A 22,751-nucleotide genomic window follows, 5' to 3' on the forward strand; every position below is an offset into this window, starting at 1 on the left:
TGTTAGGCAAGTGTGTAAACCGCTGCCCTACGTAGCCAAATATAAATCCTTTTAAGTCTGAGAGGTTTTACAGCGGTCCTCTAAACTACACGATAACACTAGCACAGCAGTAGGCTCACGAAATATACAACTGTTTATTCTGTTCACTTGTTGAGCATGTCAGCATTACTGCCAAATGCAAAATACAGCTGAAGACATGATTAGTTTTGTATTTATGTCATTATAAATAGACTGTCAAGATTTTATGGCGTGCATCCATCAGTCTTTAAAATATCTGCATATTTGCAAGACGTTTAAATATCTTGATCCTACGTGCATTCATATTCCGTGCTGCGTGTCCTCATTGGCCTTGATTTATTCAAGCCCAGCAAACTGTGGCTGAACAACTGGGAAATTAGCCAGTAAAGACTCTGCATCATCTGCTTTTAAACATTAAGCAGTTTCCTCAGAGCACTTTGGTGCTGACACAATGAAATCCTATTGATGGCAGTAAGAGAGCTGTAAGAGTGTTTTGTTTTCTAAAGTATTCTTTACACAAGCTGTAACATGAAGAAAATACTCCAGACACGATTTCCAAAGCAGAGTCAGACAGATGTGTGATAAAATATGAGGTAATTCTATGTGAGGTTTTGCTGCAAGCCAGCCCTGCTTTTATTATTTATTTTGAAATGACAAATATCTTTGGTAGAAGACATGGATAAAGTGTGGTGGGTAACATAGCAAAAGCTCTGCAGCTTTTCTGTAGCATGATGAATATTGAATCACTTTGTTTCAAGGGGAAATTTGTCAGTTACTAATTTCAATCCAGGGAGAGAATTAAGGAATCGCTCATTTTCATTTGGGTGCACTGGGAATAACAATGGAATATATTGATCCTCGGGGTATTAAACGAGTTCCCAGTAGTGAAAGTGAAAGACATTTATTGTCCTTAGTGCACACTGTTTAGCTTAATTCTTCATCATGAACATGTAGATTGTGAGAAAAGAAGTACAGGGCTACCAGGGGCAATGTTTTCCTGAATATAAGGAGTTCAGAGCCATATATGGGCATGTGTCTCACAGAGATGATGTCACCAGTGACTGCAGGGGCTCCCCTGCTTGGGTGTGTGCTTCTCTAGGCCAGAAAGGAAGAAGTAGGGCATGCAGATAGTATGGTGTGTGGCCAAAGGAGGGACAAATGAAAAAGAGGAATAGTTGAGCAATAATTGTTACATCCCGATAGACCTAAAGGGGAAGACTGCAATAGTTTATGTGAGTTCACGGTAGAATGAGACAGGAAAAACCAAGAAATAAATGCATTAGAAGCACTGTCAGAGTGCCAGCATTACTCTGCACTTAAGAAAGAGAAAGTAACAGTGAGAGAGTTGAGTCTGAAAACAGCACAGAGGAGAGGCTGCTTCTACTTTGCTCTAAGCTTGTTCCTGATCTTACTTGAAGGCTTCCTGTGTCAGCAACATGGGAAAATCAGGTAAGCAGATATTACACCCTGAAGGTTTTGATGTTTATTGTTGGCTGAACTTTGTCCCCATGTAGCTGTACAAGAGCCGGCATGTTTGTTTACTGTCTGCATTTGTGGGCAATGCTTTTTTAAAATTAGAACAGACCACATACAGAAGTCTAAATCTAATTTCTGTCCGATGTCCTTTTCCGTTATTAATTTACTGTCCTCTTTGATGGCACTAAATTGTAAGGTAAGATTAATAGTGGTGCTGCATGCTTTCTCTCAGCCTTGTTGTTTCTGCGGGGCTGTTTCAATGTGCCTATTGTGTGAGTGCTCAAGAGACTGTGAGATTCATGAAAAGCCCCATGAGTGATAGGCACCAGTGATGGTGGTGGTGGTATGGGGGAGGGGGCTGATCATCACCTGTCACCAAGTTGGTACTCGCTATCTGAGGTCACTCAGGCTGTAGGTTTCAGCTTGAGTTTGTATTCTACAACCTTCCCCAAGTCTTCATGTTGCATCATTACGTCTGTTTTGTCAGAGGCTGACTTAGTCTTTCTGTCTGTCCTGTTTGTCCACCAGCCTCAAAGCAGTTTGCTGAGGAGGTGCTGCGGTGCCACAACGACTACAGGATGAAGCACCAGGCTCCTCCACTAAAGTTGAGCAGCAAGTTGAGCAAAGAGGCTGCCCGGTGGGTTAATGCACACACAGATCAAATTAGAAACCTAATTAGCAAGGACTGCACATACTAGTCACTGTCAAACTGCTCCGGATAACAGTGACAGTTCCAGCGTAGCCTGTCAGATGCAATAACCACAAATTATAAAAAATATATCTTGGGTGTTTGGTTTGTTTTCATTGTGATTACAGGTTTTGTTGACAATTTGTTGTCACTAATTGCAGCTGCATTAGCATTTTATTCAAATGAAGTTTGAATAAAGCTTCATTTCCACTAGACTCTTAGAGAAGCTCCACAAGAGAGTTAAATCTCTCGAGTATGTCAGCTTGTCCACTGCTGTCAGGAAGGACCGAGGCAGCTGTCATAAAAGTCTTTCTCCATTTTCTTGAACATGTGTGATGGTGCAAAGCAACAATAACATGGAGCTAAAAACCTCTTCAGTTGTGTGATCCCTCACAGGAACATTTGAAGCACAATTAAAATGACAGTATTATTTTAAAAGCCATGTATGAACTTAACTGTAATATCTATCAGTCTTCCAATATCAGTATTGGAATTTTGAGATAATCTGATGCTTGCATGGAAAATTCAGTTCACTGGAACTCGGGGTCTGTCTCACTCTTTGTGTAAACTGACTGGGCACACAGCTCTTACACGCTGTGTGTCTTGGACATGATTTGTGTATGAAAAACATAAATAAACTATAAGTTTAAAGCACAGTTCAGCCAAAATGGATAACAGATCTTACTGCTTCCACAACATATGTTTTTCTTTTCATCCAAAAAACCCAAATGACCTCGACAAGGAAGAATTTAACATGCATTCTGGATCCACAGCACATTGTGTGGGTCAATCAGGCCACTGCACACCTACAGTGGGGCAAAAAAGTATTTAGTCAGCCACCGATTGTGCAAGTTCCCCCACTTAAAATGATGACAGAGGTCAGTAATTTGCACCAGAGGTACACTTCAACTGTGAGAGACAGAATGTGAAAAAAAAAATCCATGATTTCACATGGTAGGATTTGTAAAGAATTTATTCGTAAATTAGGGTGGAAAATAAGTATTTGGTCACCTCAAACAACGAAAATCTCTGGCTCTCACAGACCTGTAACGTCTTCTGTAAGAAGCTTTTCTGTCCCCCACTCGTTACCTGTATGAATGGCACCTGTTTGAACTCATCATCTGTATAAAAGACACCTGTCCACAGCCTCAAACAGTCAGACTCCAAACTCCGCCATGGCCAAGACCAAAGAGCTTTCAAAGGACACCAGGAAAAGTATTGTAGACCTGCACCAGACTGGGAAGAGTGAATCTACAATAGACAAGCAGCTTGGTGTGAAGAAATCAACTGTGGGAGCAATCATCAGAAAATGGAAGACATACAAGACCACTGATAATCTCCCTCGATCTGGGGCTCCACGCAAGATCTCATCCTGTGGGGTCAAAATGATCATGAGAACGGTGAGCAAAGATCCCAGAACCACACGGGGGGACCTGGTGAATGACCTGCAGAGAGCTGGGACCAAAGTAACAAAGGTCACCATCAGTAACACACTACAACGGCAGGGAATCAAATCCCGCAGTGCCAGACGTGTTCCGCTGCTGAAGCCAGTGCATGTCCAGGCCCGTCTGAAGTTTGCCAGAGAGCACATGGATGATACAGCAGAGGATTGGGAGAATGTCATGTGGTCAGATGAAACCAAAGTAGAACTTTTTGGTATAAACTCAACTCGTCGTGTTTGGAGGAAGACGAATACTGAGTTGCATCCCAAGAACACCATACCTACTGTGAAGCATGGGGGTGGAAACATCATGCTATGGGGCTGTTTTTCTGCCAAGGGGACAGGACGACTGATCCGTGTTAAGGACAGAATGAATGGGGCCATGTATCGTGAGATTTTGAGCCAAAACCTCCTTCCATCAGTGAGAACTTTGAAGATGAAACGAGGCTGGGTCTTCCAACATGACAATGATCCAAAACACACCGCCCGGGCAACAAAGGAGTGGCTCCGTAAGAAGCATTTGAAAGTCCTGGAGTGGCCTAGCCAGTCTCCAGACCTCAACCCCATAGAAAATCTGTGGCGGGAGTTGAAAGTCCGTGTTGCTCGGCGACAGCCCCAAAACATCACTGCTCTCGAGAAGATCTGCATGGAGGAATGGGCCAAAATACCAGCTACTGTGTGTGCAAACCTGGTAAAGACCTATAGTAAACGTTTGACCTCTGTTATTGCCAACAAAGGTTATGTTACAAAGTATTGAGTTGTATTTTTGTTATTGACCAAATACTTATTTTCCACCCTGATTTACGAATAAATTCTTTACAAATCCTACCATGTGGATTCATGGATTATTTTATTTTTTTCACATTCTGTCTCTCACAGTTGAAGTGTACCTCTGGTGCAAATTACTGACCTCTGTCATCATTTTAGGTGGGGGAACTTGCACAATCGGTGGCTGACTAAATACTTTTTTGCCCCACTGTATATGAACAGCTATGCTAACATGTGAAAACTGTAGAAACTACCTTGGAATTGATTATAAATTAGAATATCCTGGACACTGCTCCAGAATGATATCACTACAAAGTTCATAGGACAGCAGTTACTCCTATATGTTTGTAGTGAGTTAACTTTATGACTTTACAACGTTAAATTAGTCTATGAAAATTTATTTTGACCCCTTGAAATGATCCAAGGGTTGGGCTAACCCAGATTGTTTACAGAGGAAATGGTTTCTGTTTCTGCGCCACAGGTTTAAGGTTGTTGTTCTGTTTCTTGTAGACGTGGAGAACAGGATATTGCAGCAAGCTTTAAAAATGTGAAAGCTCTTGAAATTACTCTTGATGAAATATGTCTGTATAAGTTCCCAATCATCCAGGTAGTCCTATGAGCTTTTTAAAAAGAAAGCAACTGGACTTATTTAAGAAGAAAACATCTCGTCTAAGACCTTTCATCCAACAGGCTCCTTCAGTTTTTAAAGCAAAAGCTGGAGCATCGCAGATATTTTGAGTGGGGGGGTCGAAGCACCTGGGAAGAGACTGATAGTCTAGTCTTGAGATCCCTTACCAGGTGCTTCAACCCCCACTCACACCTTGCCTGACAACGGCCACCTCCAAAGTATCTGGAGACTGTTCACTGTTTGTTTTTAGAACTGAAAAAGTCTCTGACATGACAAGCGAAATTTCTTTCCTTTTTTCCTAGCTCTTCAATTTACTGATGAAGAGTTGGACTTTTGAAAGTGTGCATCCACACATGCATCACCCAAAGTATAAATGGGAATTAACTCAAGCAGTACACTGTACAATTTCCTTTGTCTCTCTTTACAGTTATGCTGAAAGTCTGGCCAGCACACGGATCCTAAAACACAGCGTGGAGTCCAGTAGAGGGAGCTGTGGCGAAAACCTGGCTTGGGCCTCGTATGACCAGACAGGTTATTTTCTGCATTTGAATTTGTCTAAACTTTACAGTAATTCAGATGTCCTGTACATGTAGGTTTCTGTGAGAATGTGGCAGGAAAATCTAATAAGACACCTTCTTCCACAGATGCATTATTTTAGCCTGTGAAGCCTAAATTAGATCCTCTGTGGTGTCTGCCAAACCCTGCAAGTGAACAGCTGGGATCCATTTCCCTTCCACTTCAGATACTATGACTCAGTGCAGAAATATGTCAGCACAGACCGGTGTATTTCACAAGATACACACACACAGTGAGGCACAGCGTGACAAAAAGTGCAGCACTGTAAGCAGGAGCTTAAGGAGGATTTGTAGAGTGCTTTCTGCTTACTGTGTGACACAAGGCTAATTTGATTTTCCTTTAAGTTCAAGCCAGCTGTTTGCATGTGCAGGTAAGGATGTGGCAGACCGCTGGTATGATGAAGTGAAACAGTACAACTTCAACCGTCCCGGTTTCTCCTCTGGCACCGGTGAGATTCATGCACATCTATCTCTAACTGTCTTTTTTCATCTTCTTTTTTTCCAGTTCGTTGTTTTCTCTGTTTCTTTGTCGTTTTTTTGTTTACTCGATGTCAGTTTCTCCCTCTCAGTGTCACATTTATTCAGGCATGGAGAAGGTTGTTGTTATTCTTGTGCTGATGTCACACCTCAGACAACGTGCGACTGCTTGACTGTGACCAGCCAAGGAGAAACTGAGGGGAAATTACAATCCTATGCATCACTTCTAACCCTGCATGTCACATCCACTGTGCCTTAATTCCTCCAGATGGTTTCCCATAGCCTCAGACACCAGTGTGCATGAGCTGGTGTAACTTAATCACACATGAAGCAGATCACTAGTAGGTCATCGCAGTGATTCACACTGAGTCATGCAAAGTTCCCTTAAGAAAGGACTAAAGCGGTCGAGGCAAGAGGAGAGATTTCGAAGCGATGAATGAGAGAGGAATTAAAATTCCTGTGTCTGCAAATATTTGGATAAACTGAAGAGCGTGTGAACTTAGCCTCAACTGTTCACTACAGTAAAAGCACGTTTCTCTCTCTCTCTTACGTGGTCCAGATTTTGCCTTTCTAATTTCTTTCTATTCATCATTTCTCCTTTTATATGTCGCCTAGGCCATTTCACAGCAATGGTGTGGAAGAGCACTAAACAGCTGGGTGTCGGTAAAGCCATTGCATCAGATGGTTCTTCCTTTGTGGTGGCCAGATACTACCCAGCAGGGAACATCACCAACCAGGGACACTTTGAGAATAATGTCCTCCCAGCCAAAAGCAGCTCTTAAAGAGATATTGATCTCTTGGCCTGACTCGGGCCAGAAAAGGCATTTATTCAGTTTTCCAGAAGAGAAGTTGCTGCTCGAACTGCTGTGGAGAACATTGACGTGATAACCACTTTTTGCTGTACTACAATTTTGGATGAATTTTGATGATACAAAGCACTCAGGCTTTAAGTCCTATGTTTATATTTTGGAAGGAACTGTGTGTGTTCATAATGAAAGATTTACCACTGTTTGATGTTTGCTAACAGTACATTTCCACTGACCATGGGGACTAATCTTATTTTATAGTTGTTGGGGTTTTCCTTTTAATATGATCACAGACTCAAACAGACATACTGCCCTTCACATCTGCTTTTGATGCTGCTTTTACATGTGGGAGTTAATTCAGTCAAAGGAACAGGCAATACTCATTAACAGTGGTCATTGCTTGTAATTTGATGATTCATCTGGATCAGTGTGCAGGCTTTTTTTTTTTTTTTTTTTTTTTTTTTTTTTTTTTTAAACAAAGCACCCAGTAAATGTCAAATGTAGGTAGATCACCCACACTAGCAAGTAGATATTTGTACCAAAAATGTTATGCAACAGAACACTGCACTTTAGTGTCAGTGACACATATGCATAGTATTATTTTCCCTTATTTTTTATAGTTGTGTTTAAGTTTAAATGATTAACCAGTGATCAGTCATTGTGCTCTTGCCTCTACTTGTCAAAACAGACCCAGCATTTCCACATCTATGCCTTATATTTTAACCACTTTTGTACAATTTAAAAAAAAAAATAAAAAAAAATCATTTGGCATCTCTCTGTGATTGTTGTTGTTTTTTTTTTTTTTCTTTTTTGTGACATTGTTATATGTAAGTTGTGAGGGTGAATTTTCAGTTTAGGTCACATACACTTAAGATTGCCTTCCAAAAACATTAAAACAATTACTTGTAATGTTTGTTTAAGATACAACCTGTGGCCAGTTAAATAAAGGTCATCGATATACAATATATTGTGCCAAGCATTTTTTTTTTTTTTTTATACAGTCTTCATTTATCTCACACAGTTAGGCCACAAGACAAAACAGTTTTTTGCAGTTTTGCCTTTGTACATGACCACAGCGCATTGGAAATTGACTGATCATAAATATGTATGCGTGCAGACTTTCAGCTGTAATTCAAGGGGTTTTAGAAAAAAACTGCATTAACTATTTTGGAATTACTGACATTTTTATCCATCCACCTCACTCATTTTCATAGGCTCAAATCAATTAACATTAACATGGTTTTTAATATTTGGATAAATATTGTTTGCGCTCAATGACTGCCTGATATCTAGACCAAATGAAAGTCAATAAATGCTCTGTTCTTCTGAGCCTTTACTGCAACCACCTTCAATCGCTGCTTCTTTGTGGGTCTTTCTGCATTAAGTTTTATCTTCAATAACTGAAAGGCTGCTCTGCTGAACTAAGATTAGGCAACTGACTTTTACCAGAACATCCCATTTGTTTGCTTCTTGGGCTGCCTTTGCTGTTTGCTTTTGCTTCTTACCTAATCGCTTTGTCTGGGTCAGTCAGAGTACAGCCCTGTACACTGCACAGTCCATCCTGCTGCTTCTATCAGCAGTCACATCATCAATAAACAGGCATTATATCCATATTTGACAGATGATGTGGTATGCTTTGGATCTTGAGCTGTTTCTTTCCTTCTTCATACTTATTTCTTCCATCATTTCTTCCACCATTCTAGTACTATATATTGGAGATAAAATATCTGAATTCCAGGAGCAGGACCACGACTCCAAACATGCCCCTTCTGGGTCTTATCTATATATGACACCCCCAGTTCTAAGGGCTGTTCTTTCCTATTTCCGTGCCCCACCCTCCTTGCCCTTTTTTCAATTCCTTCACTTCTTCACTTTTCATTAGTTCATGTGCCTTTATTCGCCTTTATCTACTAAATAACGCTGCAAAACCTAAACTGAGGATGTGGGCCCAGCTAATGAATCCTCTTTCATCTGTTTTCTGGAAAAGTCTAATTTGGATTTCTTGTTCTTGCTTGTAACTGGTCTTTTGCACCTTGTTGTAAAATGTCTGTATTCATATTTTCTGTATTTGTGACGGCATCTCTTGATTGTAGACTTTGGCAATAAACCTTTTCAATATAATTCTTGCCTTAGTTAAATTCTGTGAAGTGGTTTTTCTTAACCATGGAAATAATTCTGCGATCATTTACTTTACTTGTCGTCTGTGATCTGTCAGACTCTTTGCTGTTGCTTAGCTGGTCAGCACATTCTTTCTTTTTAATAATCTAACAAATTGTTGATTTAGTCACTTGGTGGATTTGGTTTTTCAGCCGACTGACGACCTTCCTCACTTGCACTGATATCGTTTAACTTTATATTTTTAAATTACAGTAAAATGCTATAAAACACTGCTTCATTCCTGCTTCATTTGTAATGAAATTACAAGAGACTGAGCCTCAGCTGGCTATGAAACTGTTTTCCACTCGATTTTTCTCATTATTTTTGAGCTTTTCAAACATGGGATTTAAAATTGTTTGATTTAAAATCCCCTGTGGTGGTGTACAGATGCAAAACTGCAAGAATGATGTTTTTGTCCAACAAATTAAGGACGTAACTCTAGCATGGAATTGAATAGCACAGATTTTGCTTCCGATAACCAATCAGAAACATTTCGCCTCTTCTTTCATTTAAATATTTTCAACTTCTCCTGAAATGAAAGTTGGCGTAAAGGATCAATATAGCATGTTTGATTTAATGAATGTGAAAGACTAATCTTTTCAGTAAGATCAGTTTCGGGGTCCAGTCAGAGCCCACGTTGGAACAGACTTTATTTAGCAGATATTGGGGATGCAACATATAGTAGCAGCGATATAGAAGAGTCAGGTGTTTAGGCTTTATAGGCTGGAATAAAGGAGTCAGGAGTTGAATCGTCTTCACCGCTCACATGGTCAGCTCCTGTGGAAATGCAGGGGAGAAAAGTGAAGGTGAGAAAGAGAAAAGGTGGAAAATTGAATTCAAGATAAATGAAAACAACAAAAATACTATCTTCACTTCTACCCAATGAAAAAGATGTGCCACTGTGGAACATATCTCTCTATGTATATAATTAAAAGGGATACTCATTATGTGAGGCTTCATTTCCCAGTTATCTTAATAGTATTTTATCCTGCATCAAGAAACAAAACATCTGCGTCACTTGAACAGCTCCAGTTCTTATGAGAGCACTTGCTGCCATCTAGTGGCCATGAGACTGTACTGATGACCTACAGAACAGTGGAGGTTATTCAGTTACTGGGGAGAAATTCTACTTGTCATTTGTCCTCTGCTCTTTCATCTCACCCCCTCCCTGCTCACTGGCTGTGACTCATTATTTTATTCACCATCTGCCCTCCCTCCACACTCTCTGTCTTCCCCTCTCTTTCCCGCCTTCAGCCTCATCGTTTCTCACCATGATAGCATTCACAATGTCATTCTTGTTGTGTTTCAGCGCACGGACGGCTTTGGCTCGTGACACATTAGCCTGAGCCATCACCAGCTCAATGTCTCTCTGCTCAAGGCCTCCCTCATCCACCTGATGTATAGAAAGAAAGAAAGAAGCAAGGATAAAGAGAGATTTCAGAACATATGTTTTAACGGTTGTTGAAATAGGTATTCAGAAACAATAGTTCAGAAAATACCTCTTCTTCTTCCTCTTCACTCTCCTCCTTGATGGTGAGGCTGGGTGGGACAGGTGGGGCTAAGGGAGATGAGGTCACAGGCACCTTGAATTTCTCTGCGGCTGCTTTGTGAGCCTGCTGAGACAGGTCCTCAATCTGAGGAGAGAAAAGGACCGAATAAGTAAGCTAAAACTGAAAGCTGAAACTTGAGTAACCAAATAGACAAACAGTACTCACCTTTGCCTCTCCGAACACAATATAAATGTCTGATACGGGGCTTTTGAATACATCTGGTCTGCTGATGACAAACAAGATGCTCTTGGACTTCCTAATAGTGATTCTGGTCACACCGTGGACTGGCTTCAAACCCAGCTTAGACATGGCCTAAATGCACAATAGAGAAAACAAGAATTAGGGATTGAAATGAAAGAAAAAGAATCGTATCACTTTTAATATTATATTTGACCACTTATTAAGTTTATGTAGTAGCATATAGTAGTCCAACCTTGCGGGCCTTCTTTTCACTGCGGCTCTGCTTTGGTCTGTTTAACCCTTCATCTGCAGAGGAGATAGACTAGAGAAAAAACAGTTAAGTTTATGAAATAATCCATTATGCTTTTAATATGCAAATTTTGCTAATATGTTTATGCTAATATACCTAAATATAACTCATGATGCTTCTGTTTTGTTTAGTTTTTTTGCTTTTTGCAATAGCAGCAACATTTTGATTAAAGTTTGCCTTAAAGAGTAGCTGGAAATCAGGGCTGCCACTGCTACTGGCTAAATAGCAAAAAGGCTAACATCTGATGAATATTAGATTTTATGAGTTTAAAATGCAATGCTAGTTGAACAACATGTTAAACAACATGCTTGGCCAGAAGTACATTGTGTAAAATATATACTATATATATATATATATGTATATATACTATATACTATATATATACATATATATGGAAAGATGGTCACCTTTAAAATCCCATAGACAAACTCACCTGTGGCTCTGATGGTCTCAGTGGCTCCAGTTCTTCCAGCTCAGGAACTGAACCCTCACTCTCAGACTCATTACATGAAGCCAGCACTGAACCTTCACAAAAACAAATTCAAAGCACACATATATAAAATAAGTCCATAGGAAAACTAGAGTAAAAAAAATGTGTCTATCTATCGAATGATCTTCCTAATTAGTACATAATTAGCCTATTTTAATGATAGATAGATTAATTATGTACCAATTATGTACATGAATAATGTATATCTGATATCTAATCATTACCAGAGACTTTAATTAGCTTATGTTGATTAAAAATATAATAAAAAATCACTATGTGATATTCACGTCTTTTGCAATGTGGCTTCACAATAGTATGTAACACAACGTAGCAGTGTGCTCAACTCCAGCCTGAATAAACATGAAAATGACAGAATGCTGGCACACATTGATAAGTGCACTTTCCTTGCTGGGTAATAACACTTCATCCATAATTTAGGTTACAAACTTTGGAACAGTTTAAAATATCCTCTCTGTCAGTAAACTTATATATGTAAGATGGAGAGAGCGTTATCACGTTGCATAACCTCAAAGAGAGAATCAAAGAGAAAGAGAAAGAGAAAGAGAGAAGGGTGGGTTGTATAACACATAGCTAAAGAAATTTTGGGGGATTTCAGTGCCCCAGAGGAGGTATGAAACCACTTACAATTGCTCTGGAATGATAGGTCAGTCTCTTCACAAATGTTGTGGCTGTGTTTCATAGGACAGCTGGGCCGCCTGCCTGTAAGTTGGTGGGTAGAGAAGGGCTGAATTTCCCTTTGATTGGCTGAACCAGAGTTTTTCTGTAGTGATCCATTTCTGCTTCCTTGAACTCCTTTGGGCTGGGATGTTTTACCTCCATCGCCCTCACTGTCTGTCTCTTCCTCAGCCAAACTAGGACCTTACAAAACACACAATGATTATCACAGCTTTTATGATAACAGTGTTAGGAAGTGTTTACCTTTTCTTTGACAAACTCGCTAACTCAAATGTTTGGATTAGAGAGGGAATGTTTGGTTTGAGGTAATCATGACTTTACTCACCTTTGCACCTGTCTTGTGTGCTCCATGTGTGACCTTGACTGACTTGTTTGTGAGACTGTACTCTTGCGTTAGCATGAGACTGGGAGTATGACTGAGACTGGGGATGGGAACTAGAGTCTGGAATACAGACTGCATCTAAATTCCCCAGCTCGGGTAAAGATGACTCCTGGGCAGACTGAAACAGACTTAATGGCATGGCAGTGGAGAATAAGGGTGAAGAGACAGTTGTGGCAGACACAGTTGATGTACTGAGGACATCAGTGATCTCTTGGAGGTTAGTGGTAGGAAGGAACTGGGAATCAGGGGTGTTCTGTGTTGTAGGGGAGGTTGACAAACGGACAGGGGTGGTGTGGCACGTGAACAGTGAAGGTTCTTGCCGTTGTTGGGCTGAGAGGTCAGGTTGGGATTCCTGCACTGGTGTGGAAAGATCATGCTCTGGGTCTGTTGAGGCACAAGGTAGAGAGCAGGAGGAAGAGGAAGAGGAAACAGGAGATGCTGAGTAGCAAAGTGGATTCAGAGAGTATGATATGGTATTGTGGGTAATATCTATGTTGTTATCATTAATGTCCACTGTAACTCCTCTCTGATTATCAGGTAGCGGTCTATTATCAAGAACTTCCTGCTGTACATCTTGGTTCATCGCCACAACAATATTTAGGTTGTCTGTTGTGTGTGTGGTAGAGACATCAGGAGTCGGATTGTTTTCTACCTGGAGCTGTGAACCAGATTCAACCTTGTCTGTCCCAGGCGTCTTCTGTTGACAATCCAGTGATGAAAACTGGTTGCTTGCATTATGTCCTGTCTTAGATTTGGATGTTTCTGCATTCCCCTTTGACCGTACCCCTGGTGTGTTATTTAAAGGAACAGCAGGTTTCTCTGGATCAACAACAGATTCGGGGCTAGAGGCACCTTGACTGTCTGTCAGAGGTGCCCTCTGTTTCTGCCTTCCTCTCCTTCCTTTCTTTGCATCAAATGATGTATCTGTGCAATGTCCCTCCTTGGGGCTGTCACAGGGAAAGTGCTCTGAGTCATTTTGTGCAGAACGGGATTTCCTTTCCTGTTTCTTCTTCTTATCTTTTTTTGCACCTCTCTCTTTTGCTTTCTCTTCCACTTTGTCTTCTTCATTGTCTTCCCCTGAGTTATAAACAACATGCTGTTGTTCTCTAAAGGCATCTTTAGTCTTTGGTTCATCGACAACTTTGTCCATGAGGGGACTGCCATCACATTTTCTTTGGCTTTCTGTCTGAGACTCCATTATCTCTGTTTCTGACAAAGAACCAGTATTGACCTTTTCTTGACAAGCTTTACTTGGTTTGGAATCATCGGATTTGCATTTAGGAGTGAATGATCCAAAGGAGCCCTGTACCAAAGAAAATGATGTGTCACTCTCTGGAGTGATTGTCTGACACTCTGGGCCTGTATGACTTCTTAAGTTGGTTTCATTTTTTAAATCAAAGTGTTTGTTTGTTGCAGCTGCATCTGAGTGAGTTTCAGTTAATGGCACAGAGATGCTGGAGCCACCTTTCTCGGGGAATGGTGTCTGTGTTGTTTCTGGTGTCTGGTTTATCAAACTATCTGTTGATTTCCTGTCTCCATCAGGAATCATGTCCGAAACCTGAGGTGGCATCTCCTCAAGTGGAATATTAGAGACAGAGTCTCTAACACTGACACTCACACTCTGGTGTCTGACTTCCTCTGACAGAGCATTGAGACTCCCATGCGCAGAGCCAAATGCAGACTCACTGTTATTGTTACAATTCTTCCAAGTGTTTTGTATTTGTGTTTCTGTGTTATCGCCGTCATTGTGTGGATTTAGATTACTGATATCATCCTCCAGGAAGCTGGCGTTCCCGTCTTCTCCCCCTCCTTCTACTGAAATCTCCTCAGTGGACTTACAGCGTGCCAAGTTGGACTCAGAAACTCCCTCTCCAACCAGTTCTTCGGTATCTGTTTGGCGCTTCTCTCCATGCAAACTGTTGTTATCGTCTTCATCTAGCATAGACCCGAGAACATTATCATAATTTTTGCATTCTTCACTGCTCATGTTAGAAACCATGGCCGTCTGCTTGCTTTGGCCTTCTGCATCACACATGAGCAAACTTTCTGCCTCTAACTCATACCTCTTCCCCAGAGACAATGATAGAGATTCCCCTGCTCCCCAGACACCAAACTCAGCCTCTGCTCCTAATCCAAGACTGAACCCCATTCCCACCCTGGTGTCACACCATGCCCCTGCTACAGAACCCATCTCTCTGCTTGTGTCCGTTTCTGAATTTTCCCTTTTCGGAGAGATGGCAAAAGGTGAGTGTGGGGAACCAACAGCTCCCAGTACTCCCTCCTCGGTACTGAGGGTGTTTTCCCTTAGGTTCTCCTGGGAAGAGTCACCAGGGCAGTGTTCAGGTGTTAGGGCCAGATTGTCAGCTAGTTCTGAGATGACTTCTGGAGAGGCCGAAACAGGGATATTACTGGGATTGGGACTAGGGTCTTTAGGACAAGATAGAAGAGGAACACCTTTATTCAAGTCATTAGTAGCAATGACATTGTTCAGAGACGGACCAGAATCACTGATTCTACACTCCACACTCACTGACTCTGCTGAAGCATTCCCATTCTTCTGGTCAAGGTCAATATCAGACTCACTGTGAATACTAGTTCTGCACATGGCCTCTGCCCCTACAGGCACATCATATTTACTGCAGAAAGACTTTGACAACACACGTCTACTTGCTCCCACAGTCCTTTGGCTTTCAGAGTGATAGTGGCGAGGCTTGATGAGCAATTTGAAAGAATCTCTTTCTGGCCCATTTATGGGCTCAGTTACTGAGTTATCACTGTGCAATTTCAAAGAGTCTCTTTCTGGTTCTTTTTCCACTGTGCCACTATTACTGGGCAATTTGAAATCAACATCTTTGCCCTGGTGATCTTCTTCTGGAAAAACTGAAATGTTCTGGTCTGTTGTTTCCTGCACAGAAGTAGCAGAGGGAGGAATGTGGGACATGTGGGACTCTGTTGCAAAAGAAGGTGACACATGGCTGGTATCAGGAGTGGAGGAAGGGTTAAAAAAGGGACTGGGCTTAGGCCCCTCAAGAGGATTGGAGAAAAAATCAAGATAAGTCATTTCACTCTCATTTGTACTCTTATTCGGGTCGTCGGAGGAGTCTGACAGAGAAGAATTCGCTTCTGCAGGACAGGATAGTTTCTGGTGATCCAGTGGTTTGTCTGTGCTTGCTTGTACAGGGAAATGTTTTGCCTGACCTGTTTCGCTGGTAGATTCTAGTTCAGGGTCTGATTGGGTCTCAGGGATTTTACATGCATCCACAGGACTGGGATCTACATTGTTTCCTTTAGGGTGGGCAGTGGCTTCAGACAGACAGGTGGCTTTGCAGCGATCCACTAGTTCATCCACGCTCTGCTGTGAGGGCAAAGGTTCATTTTGTACTGTGTCACTGATAGTTGCCCGTTCAGGTTCTGATTGTATTTGACCTGGATCAGGTCCATCTGCTGATGTGGGTTCTAATGATTGTGCATGCCTCTCAGTGCTGTACAGACGTTCGTCTTCCTCCCCGTTGTAGGAGGCAGAATCTGATGACTCCTCTGTATCGTCTTGGAAACAAAAAGACTCATCCAACCCCTCATTAAGAGAAGTTTCTGAAAGCGAATGAAGGAAGGATGCTGAGCTATCCTCATCTGTGGGATCCTCCACTGCTCTGCTATGACATTCATCATCGTCGTCCTCATCTTCTTCTTCTTCCTCCTCCTCCTCTTCGTCCTCTTCTACCACTTTCACTTCCACCTTAGCTTCCTCGCCTGACTCTTTACGGTCATCACTGCCATCATCTTTATTAGTTTTCTCATATTCATCACAGCTGACAGCACCATTAGCATTACCATCAAAATCATCATCATAATCATAATCGTCATCCTCTTCGTCTTCATCGTCATCTTCTACATCTGCCTCCTCTTCTCCCGCTGCATAGGCATCAACGTCCTTTTCTTCGTTTCTGTCATTAACTTCTATTTCATTCTCTTCTTCAGTGGGGAAGAGGGTGATTTCCATTGAATCAGCCTTAAAGATAAGGCTGGTGTGAAGGGGAAAGGAGATGAGGGAGGCAGGGATCATCCTCTCCTCCTCTGGTATATCATCAGCACAGGCTGCCTGGGATAGTATGAAGGAACTGGGACCAAGCCTATCAAACGCTCCAGGAAAGAAGGCATCCAGGGAGAGGACAGGTGAGTCAGGGCTAAGGCTTGATGAGGCCATGGTCATGTTCTCTGTGTCAGGAGTCAAGGCGGTTGAAGGAGGCTCTTGGTGGACATCCATCTGTCCATAATGTTCCTCTGATACGCATGCCTCAAGTTGCAGTCTCAGTCCCGACTGGATAGGTCTAGACGACTCAGCTCTTTCTATACTGTCCTCATCTAGAGGGCAGAGTGAACTTTCATAACCCCCTCCATCCTCCTGGGAGTCACTACTGCTACTGCTCCTCAAAGGGGATGTGTCCTCAGTTACCCAGCAGGGGCGACAGCTTTCTCTAGAAACACTGACCTCGTCCCCTTTTAAAATTTCTTCCTCCTCAACTATGACTGTGTCTGTTATACCTATTGGGGAATTCATAACAAAATCCCCCTCATGGTACAGACAGAAGTCCCCTGCCCTTTCTTCCTCGCGTTCTGGAACTATTCTTCCCTTTTCCTCCCCAACTTCATCTCCAATTTCAGACAAGGACCCCACAAAACAAGCAGGAGCCTCCTGTGTTTCTTCTGTGAGGAGTGGATTTGGAGATGTGGAGGGGGAGGTGGAAGATGTGTAAGAGGAGGTCCAGCTGCCTCCCTCTGCTGTGATGTAAGAGCCAGAAGGAGAAGTGAGAGGGGAACAGAGGTCCTCACTGTCAGAGGGAGAACCAGGGGACAGTGGAGAGACAGGGGAGCCAGGATATGAATGATGTTTCAGGTGTGAAGAGCGAGATGCCATTTTAATTGGGGTAGAAGGAGCAGTGTAGTAAAGGTCAGGGTCAAGACATGAGGGGACACCCACTCGTAGTGGGTCAACAGCACAGACTGGCTCAGAAAAGGACAAAGCAACTGGACAGGAAGGCTCAGAAAAAGAGTGGGAAGGCACTTCATCTTGAGAGAGGCTTTGACACTCTTCTTTTTTCTCCGTCAAGCTGTCATCTGTCGTGAGTGACCCTGGGGAGGTAGAGGGAGGGAGCAGGGGGTTGTGAAAAGGCATAGGGAGAGTCGCTGAGGGGTCTGCACGGTCTTTTTGCTGAGCCTCCTGTTTTGGGGATTGATTTTCCTCTTTTCTTGTTTCCAACTGAGTCTCTTTTGCCTGTGCCTGAGGATCTGAAAAGCTTTGAATATCTGGTAAAGGTACAGCCTGATCACTTGGGGCAGTAAAGGGATTCCCTTTCTTGATCTCTGTTGTTTTCAGCAGTGTTTCTTCACCCATCACCACCCTTGTATCAATAGTTTGTGGCTCCTGGTAGTCACTCTCCACCTCAGAACCAGTTAGAACCTGGGAATAAAACATTGTACATACACAATTACAAATGTTCATAATGGTATCCTAAGTGCTATGAAGCTACAACATGATCAAACACACATACATGCACGCACACACAAGACACACACCTTGATTCGCTCCATCTTAACAGGGACATGGCGGCCACATGGTCCATGGCCACCTAATTTTCCAGACAGTCTGGGTGTGCTGTTGTTGCGATGATCGGAGCCTTCAGGTTGAGGTCTTGGGGTACCAGAAGAGCTAGGGGACACATGAAATAGTCGTGGTCCAAATGGAGAAGTGCATGCTGGGAGCAGCTTTTGTGGAGTACTGGGAGAGGGACTAGAACCACTGTCACTCGGGGATGAACCACTGTCACTTGGTGTGGAGTCAGTAGATGGGTGTCTGGTCATGTCTGAAAAAGAGAAATGAAAATAAAACTTCATAAGTAAAAGAAAAAAAGATCAAAACAAATATTAACCTCCTATGACCCGAACTCTTCCACGACATGCATTTTTGATTTCTCTTTGATATTTGGGCTGACTGGGGCCAGATGAATGTAAAAACAAAGAATTACCAGATTTTTTTTTACCTGATTTTTGTTTCTAAAAAAAATGAGAGCCGCATATAAGGATATTTGTTTAAAATTTCAATAGCACAGTAGCAGTATAATGTCCTCATAAGTGGATATCAGACCCTTGTTGAGCAAAATTGAATATTTTGGTCTAAATAACCCAAAATGTGATGTCCACATATGTGGACGACAGGTCCTAGGAGGTTAAGAGTTCGGATATTAATACATTTGAACTCTGAGGAATTAACAAAAATATCATATAAGCAAGCTGACTAAATCACCTTAGTACCACGGCACTAGACGTGATGTGGAAAGTCATGCCTCTTTTATTGTATAATATTAGACTTTAGATTTCTGTGTTTGAGTTTCACTTATCTTAGCCCACACATTAGTTCAGAAAGAGCAAAAGAAAATTACACCAAAATGCCAGTCAGTAAACAAATACCCCTCAGCTCTCATGACACAGCAAATGGCTTTAAGTAGAAAAAAAAGAGTACTGGGACTTAAAACGAGACTGTTTCAATGTATTTATTATTATTATTTTTGTAATGCGTGCGGCAATCCTCCAAAAGCTTGGTCTCTATAGATGGAAGTCAGAAACAATGTTTCTTCACATACACAAGAATCTTTACCTCTGCACGTCTCTTTCACAATTAGCACAATTAGCCAGAGGCAAAATAAGCTGTTATTCTATTACAGCGTTCTCTGTCCTCTTGTCCTTCTGGACCTTGCTATCATCTTGTGTCCTCACCTGTCATTGGGAATGGAGAAATCACTGAGATGAAATGTCAGGCTGAATGAAGGAAATGAATCAAGAGGGAGTAGAGGAAGTCTTGGGTATGAGTAAGAAAGTAAAAAGCAAGAAGATAAAAAAAATTTAAAATTCTATTTGTCATCTTAAATCAGTTCTTTGATGCTCTTTGATTACTACAATGCAAAATTGTACTTTTTTCAAAATATCCCTCAGAAGATATGCTCTAAGCTCTTTGTCATCCACACACCGAGAACAGAACCCTCATTTAACTGGGCCATTTGTAGGGTGACCTCAATTCACATGCTGATTGGTCATTACAACACACAAGTGGCTCAGCTCAGTGCCAGCCACATATACACCCTCACTGACACATGCACGTGTTTTGTTCTCCATGGAGCATAGATATCACATTCACTTACTGTTATGTAGCTCATTCTTTCTATCGCTCCCTTATATTACCCCTTAGCCTTTTCCTAGCTGATCCTCGCTTTGGCTCTGCTTTGTACGCAGATGTATCTAGCAGGGCGTAGTAGTAACTAAGCACATGCTCTTTGCTTCTCCTCCCTCGCTACTGTCCTGCCCTCCCTGGGGAGGTGGCAGATGCAAGCATCAGCACTTAGAAGCTCTTCCCGATCACTGCTCCAATATTAAGATGAAGGTGTGTTTGTGTGTGTGCTGAGTCACGCCACATAGGCTAAAAGCTGCTGTTAGGTCAGAGAGATGCACAATACATAATGCACAAAAGACAACTCCTCTGCTACAGCACAGCCTAGTCTCAACGGAACATAAACAGGCTGATTCTGATTGTCTTCTCCTGCAGGAGCTCAACAAAACCTCGCTATGCTGCGGTGACAAAGGCTAATATAGCACTGGTTTTCAGCAGTTCAAGAAAATCAAGCAATATATACCTTGAAAACACATTTAGAAATGCTCTATCGTGCTTTAGTGACAATCATAGGAAGTACATAAAAACTGTTTGGCTAGGCTGCTAAATAAGTCAGTGACATAATACGACTGCCTGGCCTTGGAGCCTGGTCTCAGGGAATGCAGTTAATCTGAGCACCTAGCTTGCTGTATGAAGAACAGGCCGCAGTTGAGCAGACTAAAGCTGCGTCACAGTGGATGCAGCGCTGGATTTGCCACCCCCAAGAGCGAGTCTGTGTCTATCTATCTATCTATCTATGCTTTCAGCTATACTCTAATAAGATCAAGTCATTTATAATTATAATATATAACAATATAATATATAATATAATACAATAGAATGATTATAAAGTTTAAGGTAAAACTTTCACTATAACCTCTTCTTGTTATCAATTACATATTTAATGATCTTATATAGTAAACAATAAACAACAAAAATAATGAAAGCTCTTGTACCTGTGAGGTTGTGTTTTTGTGTTAAACTGTGCTCTGCCATGCTGCTGTGTCATGTTCCTGTTGAAGCTGGGGGTAGGGAGGAGCTACGCCACACTGCTCTGCACTTACAGCTTGCATAAAACTGATGTAGAGATGGGGATGCGGATGTGGCATGAACATGGGGCAGTGGGAGGAGTGATAGAGACTACGGGGGCCAGATTTAGGGTGGGGGTAAGAGCACTGGGAATCCGATGAGGACTGAGGCTGGATGCTGGGGGGGGGGGGCAGTTACACAATGAAATTAGTCGGTACATACAATACTCTGGTAGCTGAAAGGAACAGATTGCTAATTTGGATTCTGTAATGGGGAGTAAAAGGAGACGAGGTAAGAGTTGATGTCTAGGGGTGGAATCTCTTGGGAGGCTGCTAATAGCTGCAAGGGGGAAGGAGAGGCAACATGCAGTTTACAGAGGAAGCAAACATGCAACTGAATCACAGCTTACTCAGCCTGCACATGTCAGACACACAGAAATCACCCAGGTCTAAAGTGAGATCTCCCAGGTACTTTTGAGCAGTTAGTGCTTGTCAAATAATCCTTTACCTTTGCTTTTCTTCCTGCTAATTCTTCCATCCTTCCTATCCTATCTGTTAAATACTAATTGCTCAACACAGTCTTGAGCCTTTCTTCTCGATTACGCCCTGGTCTCTGTCTCAATTAGTATCAATGGAAACCCTCTCCTTTCCCAGTGCTCAAGCCCAGTGGTCCTACCTGGTCCAGGGAGCCCTGTTTCCTCAGGTTCCTGCCCTGGATGCTTGTCGCTGGGCACGGATCTGTGAGTGCTCTCCCCCGGCATGCTTCTCGCTGGCTGTCTTTGACTCTGACGCAACGATAAACCATACAGCCAGAACAGACAAGGTGAACGAGGAGAGAGAGTGAGAGTGAGAAAGAAGAAGAAGGGGAGGGGGATATGAATGCTCAGCGACCCAACACTCAGATCTTCCCTGCAGCACGTGTCTGCCTCTATGTGTGTGTGTGTGTGTTTGTGTGTGAAAGAGAATGAGGCAAACAGAGACTGAAAGAGGGAGAGTCAGAGATGGGAGTATAGGCTGGTCTCTCTCTGTGGTGCAGCACAGTGATGCTGCTGTTGTGGGCGTGTGCTTCAGAGCCTCATGATCCAGTTCATCGGTGTGTGCGTGTGGTGTGTGTGTGTGTGTAGAATCTGAGAGGGAGCTGCAGTATTCTCTCTTGATGCCCAGTTCCTGCTTTCCTCCCTCCTCCTCCTCCTCTTCCTCGCATCTTCCATCCTCCGTGTATCTCTCTCCCTCCTCTCCTCCCTGGTCCCCCACCCTTCCCTTCACGCCCATCCAAGCTATGACTGGATCTTTGGAGATGATGTCAGCACATTTCTGCTGATCTCTCAGTGCTGCCCCCAACCTTAAAGGAAAGAAGCGGTACTGCAAAAACAAGAGTGAAATGGATAAACCAAATGGAAAACAAAACAGACAGTGGAAAGAGAAACCTGGAACACAGAGAATCAAATGCGCAGAAACGAATCCTGAAAGTATACTGCTGATTACACCCTTTGCCTCCTGCTCTGATTTGATCCAACAGGAATCAGGAAGGAGATATTTGCCCCAAGGGCCACTAAAACATCTGTTTCTGCCCTCCATCTTCAACTCTCATTAAGACAGCATCATTTAAAAAGCCAATTCAAAGTGCCTTACAAAGACTAAGTGGGTAATAGATGGTGTTAATCTTTGAGCAAAGGATTTTGGGACCTCATGCTATGCTTATAGCGGCTCACTCTGATAGTTAGATGAGGAACATGCACATGAGTATTCTGTTGGGGTCATTTTGTAGGGCTCTAGGAGCACTCCTCCTGTTCCTCCTCCTACAAAGGAGCAGATACAAGTCCTGCTGCCAGGCTGATTCCCTCCTAAGGCCCTATCCTTGTGTAACAGCCATTCTCCTGGTA

The 22,751-nt window shown here is 42.4% G+C and overlaps 2 protein-coding genes across 4 annotated transcripts; one reads left to right on the forward strand and one right to left on the reverse strand.

Moving 5' to 3' along the window:
* Positions 1-1,058: 1,058 nt before the first annotated feature.
* Positions 1,059-7,840, forward strand: glipr2l (GLI pathogenesis-related 2, like). Of its 3 annotated transcripts, XM_040029608.1 has the most exons (5): positions 1,070-1,467; positions 2,023-2,131; positions 5,447-5,550; positions 5,966-6,043; positions 6,687-7,840. In XM_040029608.1, exons 1-5 carry the CDS (start codon positions 1,455-1,457, stop codon positions 6,851-6,853), a joined length of 471 nt encoding a protein of 156 aa, XP_039885542.1. In that variant the 5' UTR covers positions 1,070-1,454; the 3' UTR covers positions 6,854-7,840. The 3 variants fall into 3 exon arrangements, with proteins under 3 accessions (XP_039885541.1, XP_039885543.1, XP_039885542.1); XM_040029607.1 differs by lacking the exon at positions 6,687-7,840 and having other exon boundaries at positions 1,059-1,467; positions 5,966-6,680; XM_040029609.1 differs by lacking the exon at positions 5,966-6,043 and having other exon boundaries at positions 1,067-1,467.
* A 1,826-nt stretch (positions 7,841-9,666) lies between these two features.
* nacad (NAC alpha domain containing) lies at positions 9,667-22,056 on the reverse strand. Its single transcript, XM_040029606.1, has 10 exons — positions 21,545-22,056; positions 18,217-18,503; positions 12,586-18,100; positions 12,210-12,443; positions 11,508-11,599; positions 11,018-11,086; positions 10,750-10,896; positions 10,534-10,668; positions 10,305-10,427; positions 9,667-9,811 (listed from the first exon to the last, which is right to left on the reverse strand). Exons 1-10 carry the CDS (start codon positions 21,627-21,629, stop codon positions 9,797-9,799), a joined length of 6,702 nt encoding a protein of 2,233 aa, XP_039885540.1. The 5' UTR covers positions 21,630-22,056; the 3' UTR covers positions 9,667-9,796.
* Positions 22,057-22,751: the final 695 nt, after the last annotated feature.

This window comes from Simochromis diagramma, unplaced genomic scaffold (genome assembly GCF_900408965.1).
Source record: "Simochromis diagramma unplaced genomic scaffold, fSimDia1.1 OVJJ01000361.1, whole genome shotgun sequence".
NCBI lineage: Eukaryota > Metazoa > Chordata > Actinopteri > Cichliformes > Cichlidae > Simochromis > Simochromis diagramma.

Bases quoted from the DNA above. Each gene is read 5' to 3' on its own strand.
- glipr2l (XM_040029607.1), top strand. The intron at 2,132-5,446 runs GTGGGTTAATGC...CTCTCTTTACAG, and splicing joins TTGAGCAAAGAGGCTGCCCG to TTATGCTGAAAGTCTGGCCA. The intron at 5,551-5,965 runs GTTATTTTCTGC...TTGCATGTGCAG, and splicing joins GGCCTCGTATGACCAGACAG to GTAAGGATGTGGCAGACCGC.
- nacad (XM_040029606.1), bottom strand. From the start codon at position 21,629: ATGCCGGGGGAGAGCACTCACAGATCCGTGCCCAGCGACAAGCATCCA. The intron at 18,504-21,544 runs GTAGGACCACTG...TCTCTTTTTCAG, and splicing joins AACAGGGCTCCCTGGACCAG to ACATGACCAGACACCCATCT. The intron at 10,897-11,017 runs GTTGGACTACTA...TTGTGCATTTAG, and splicing joins GTGAAAAGAAGGCCCGCAAG to GCCATGTCTAAGCTGGGTTT.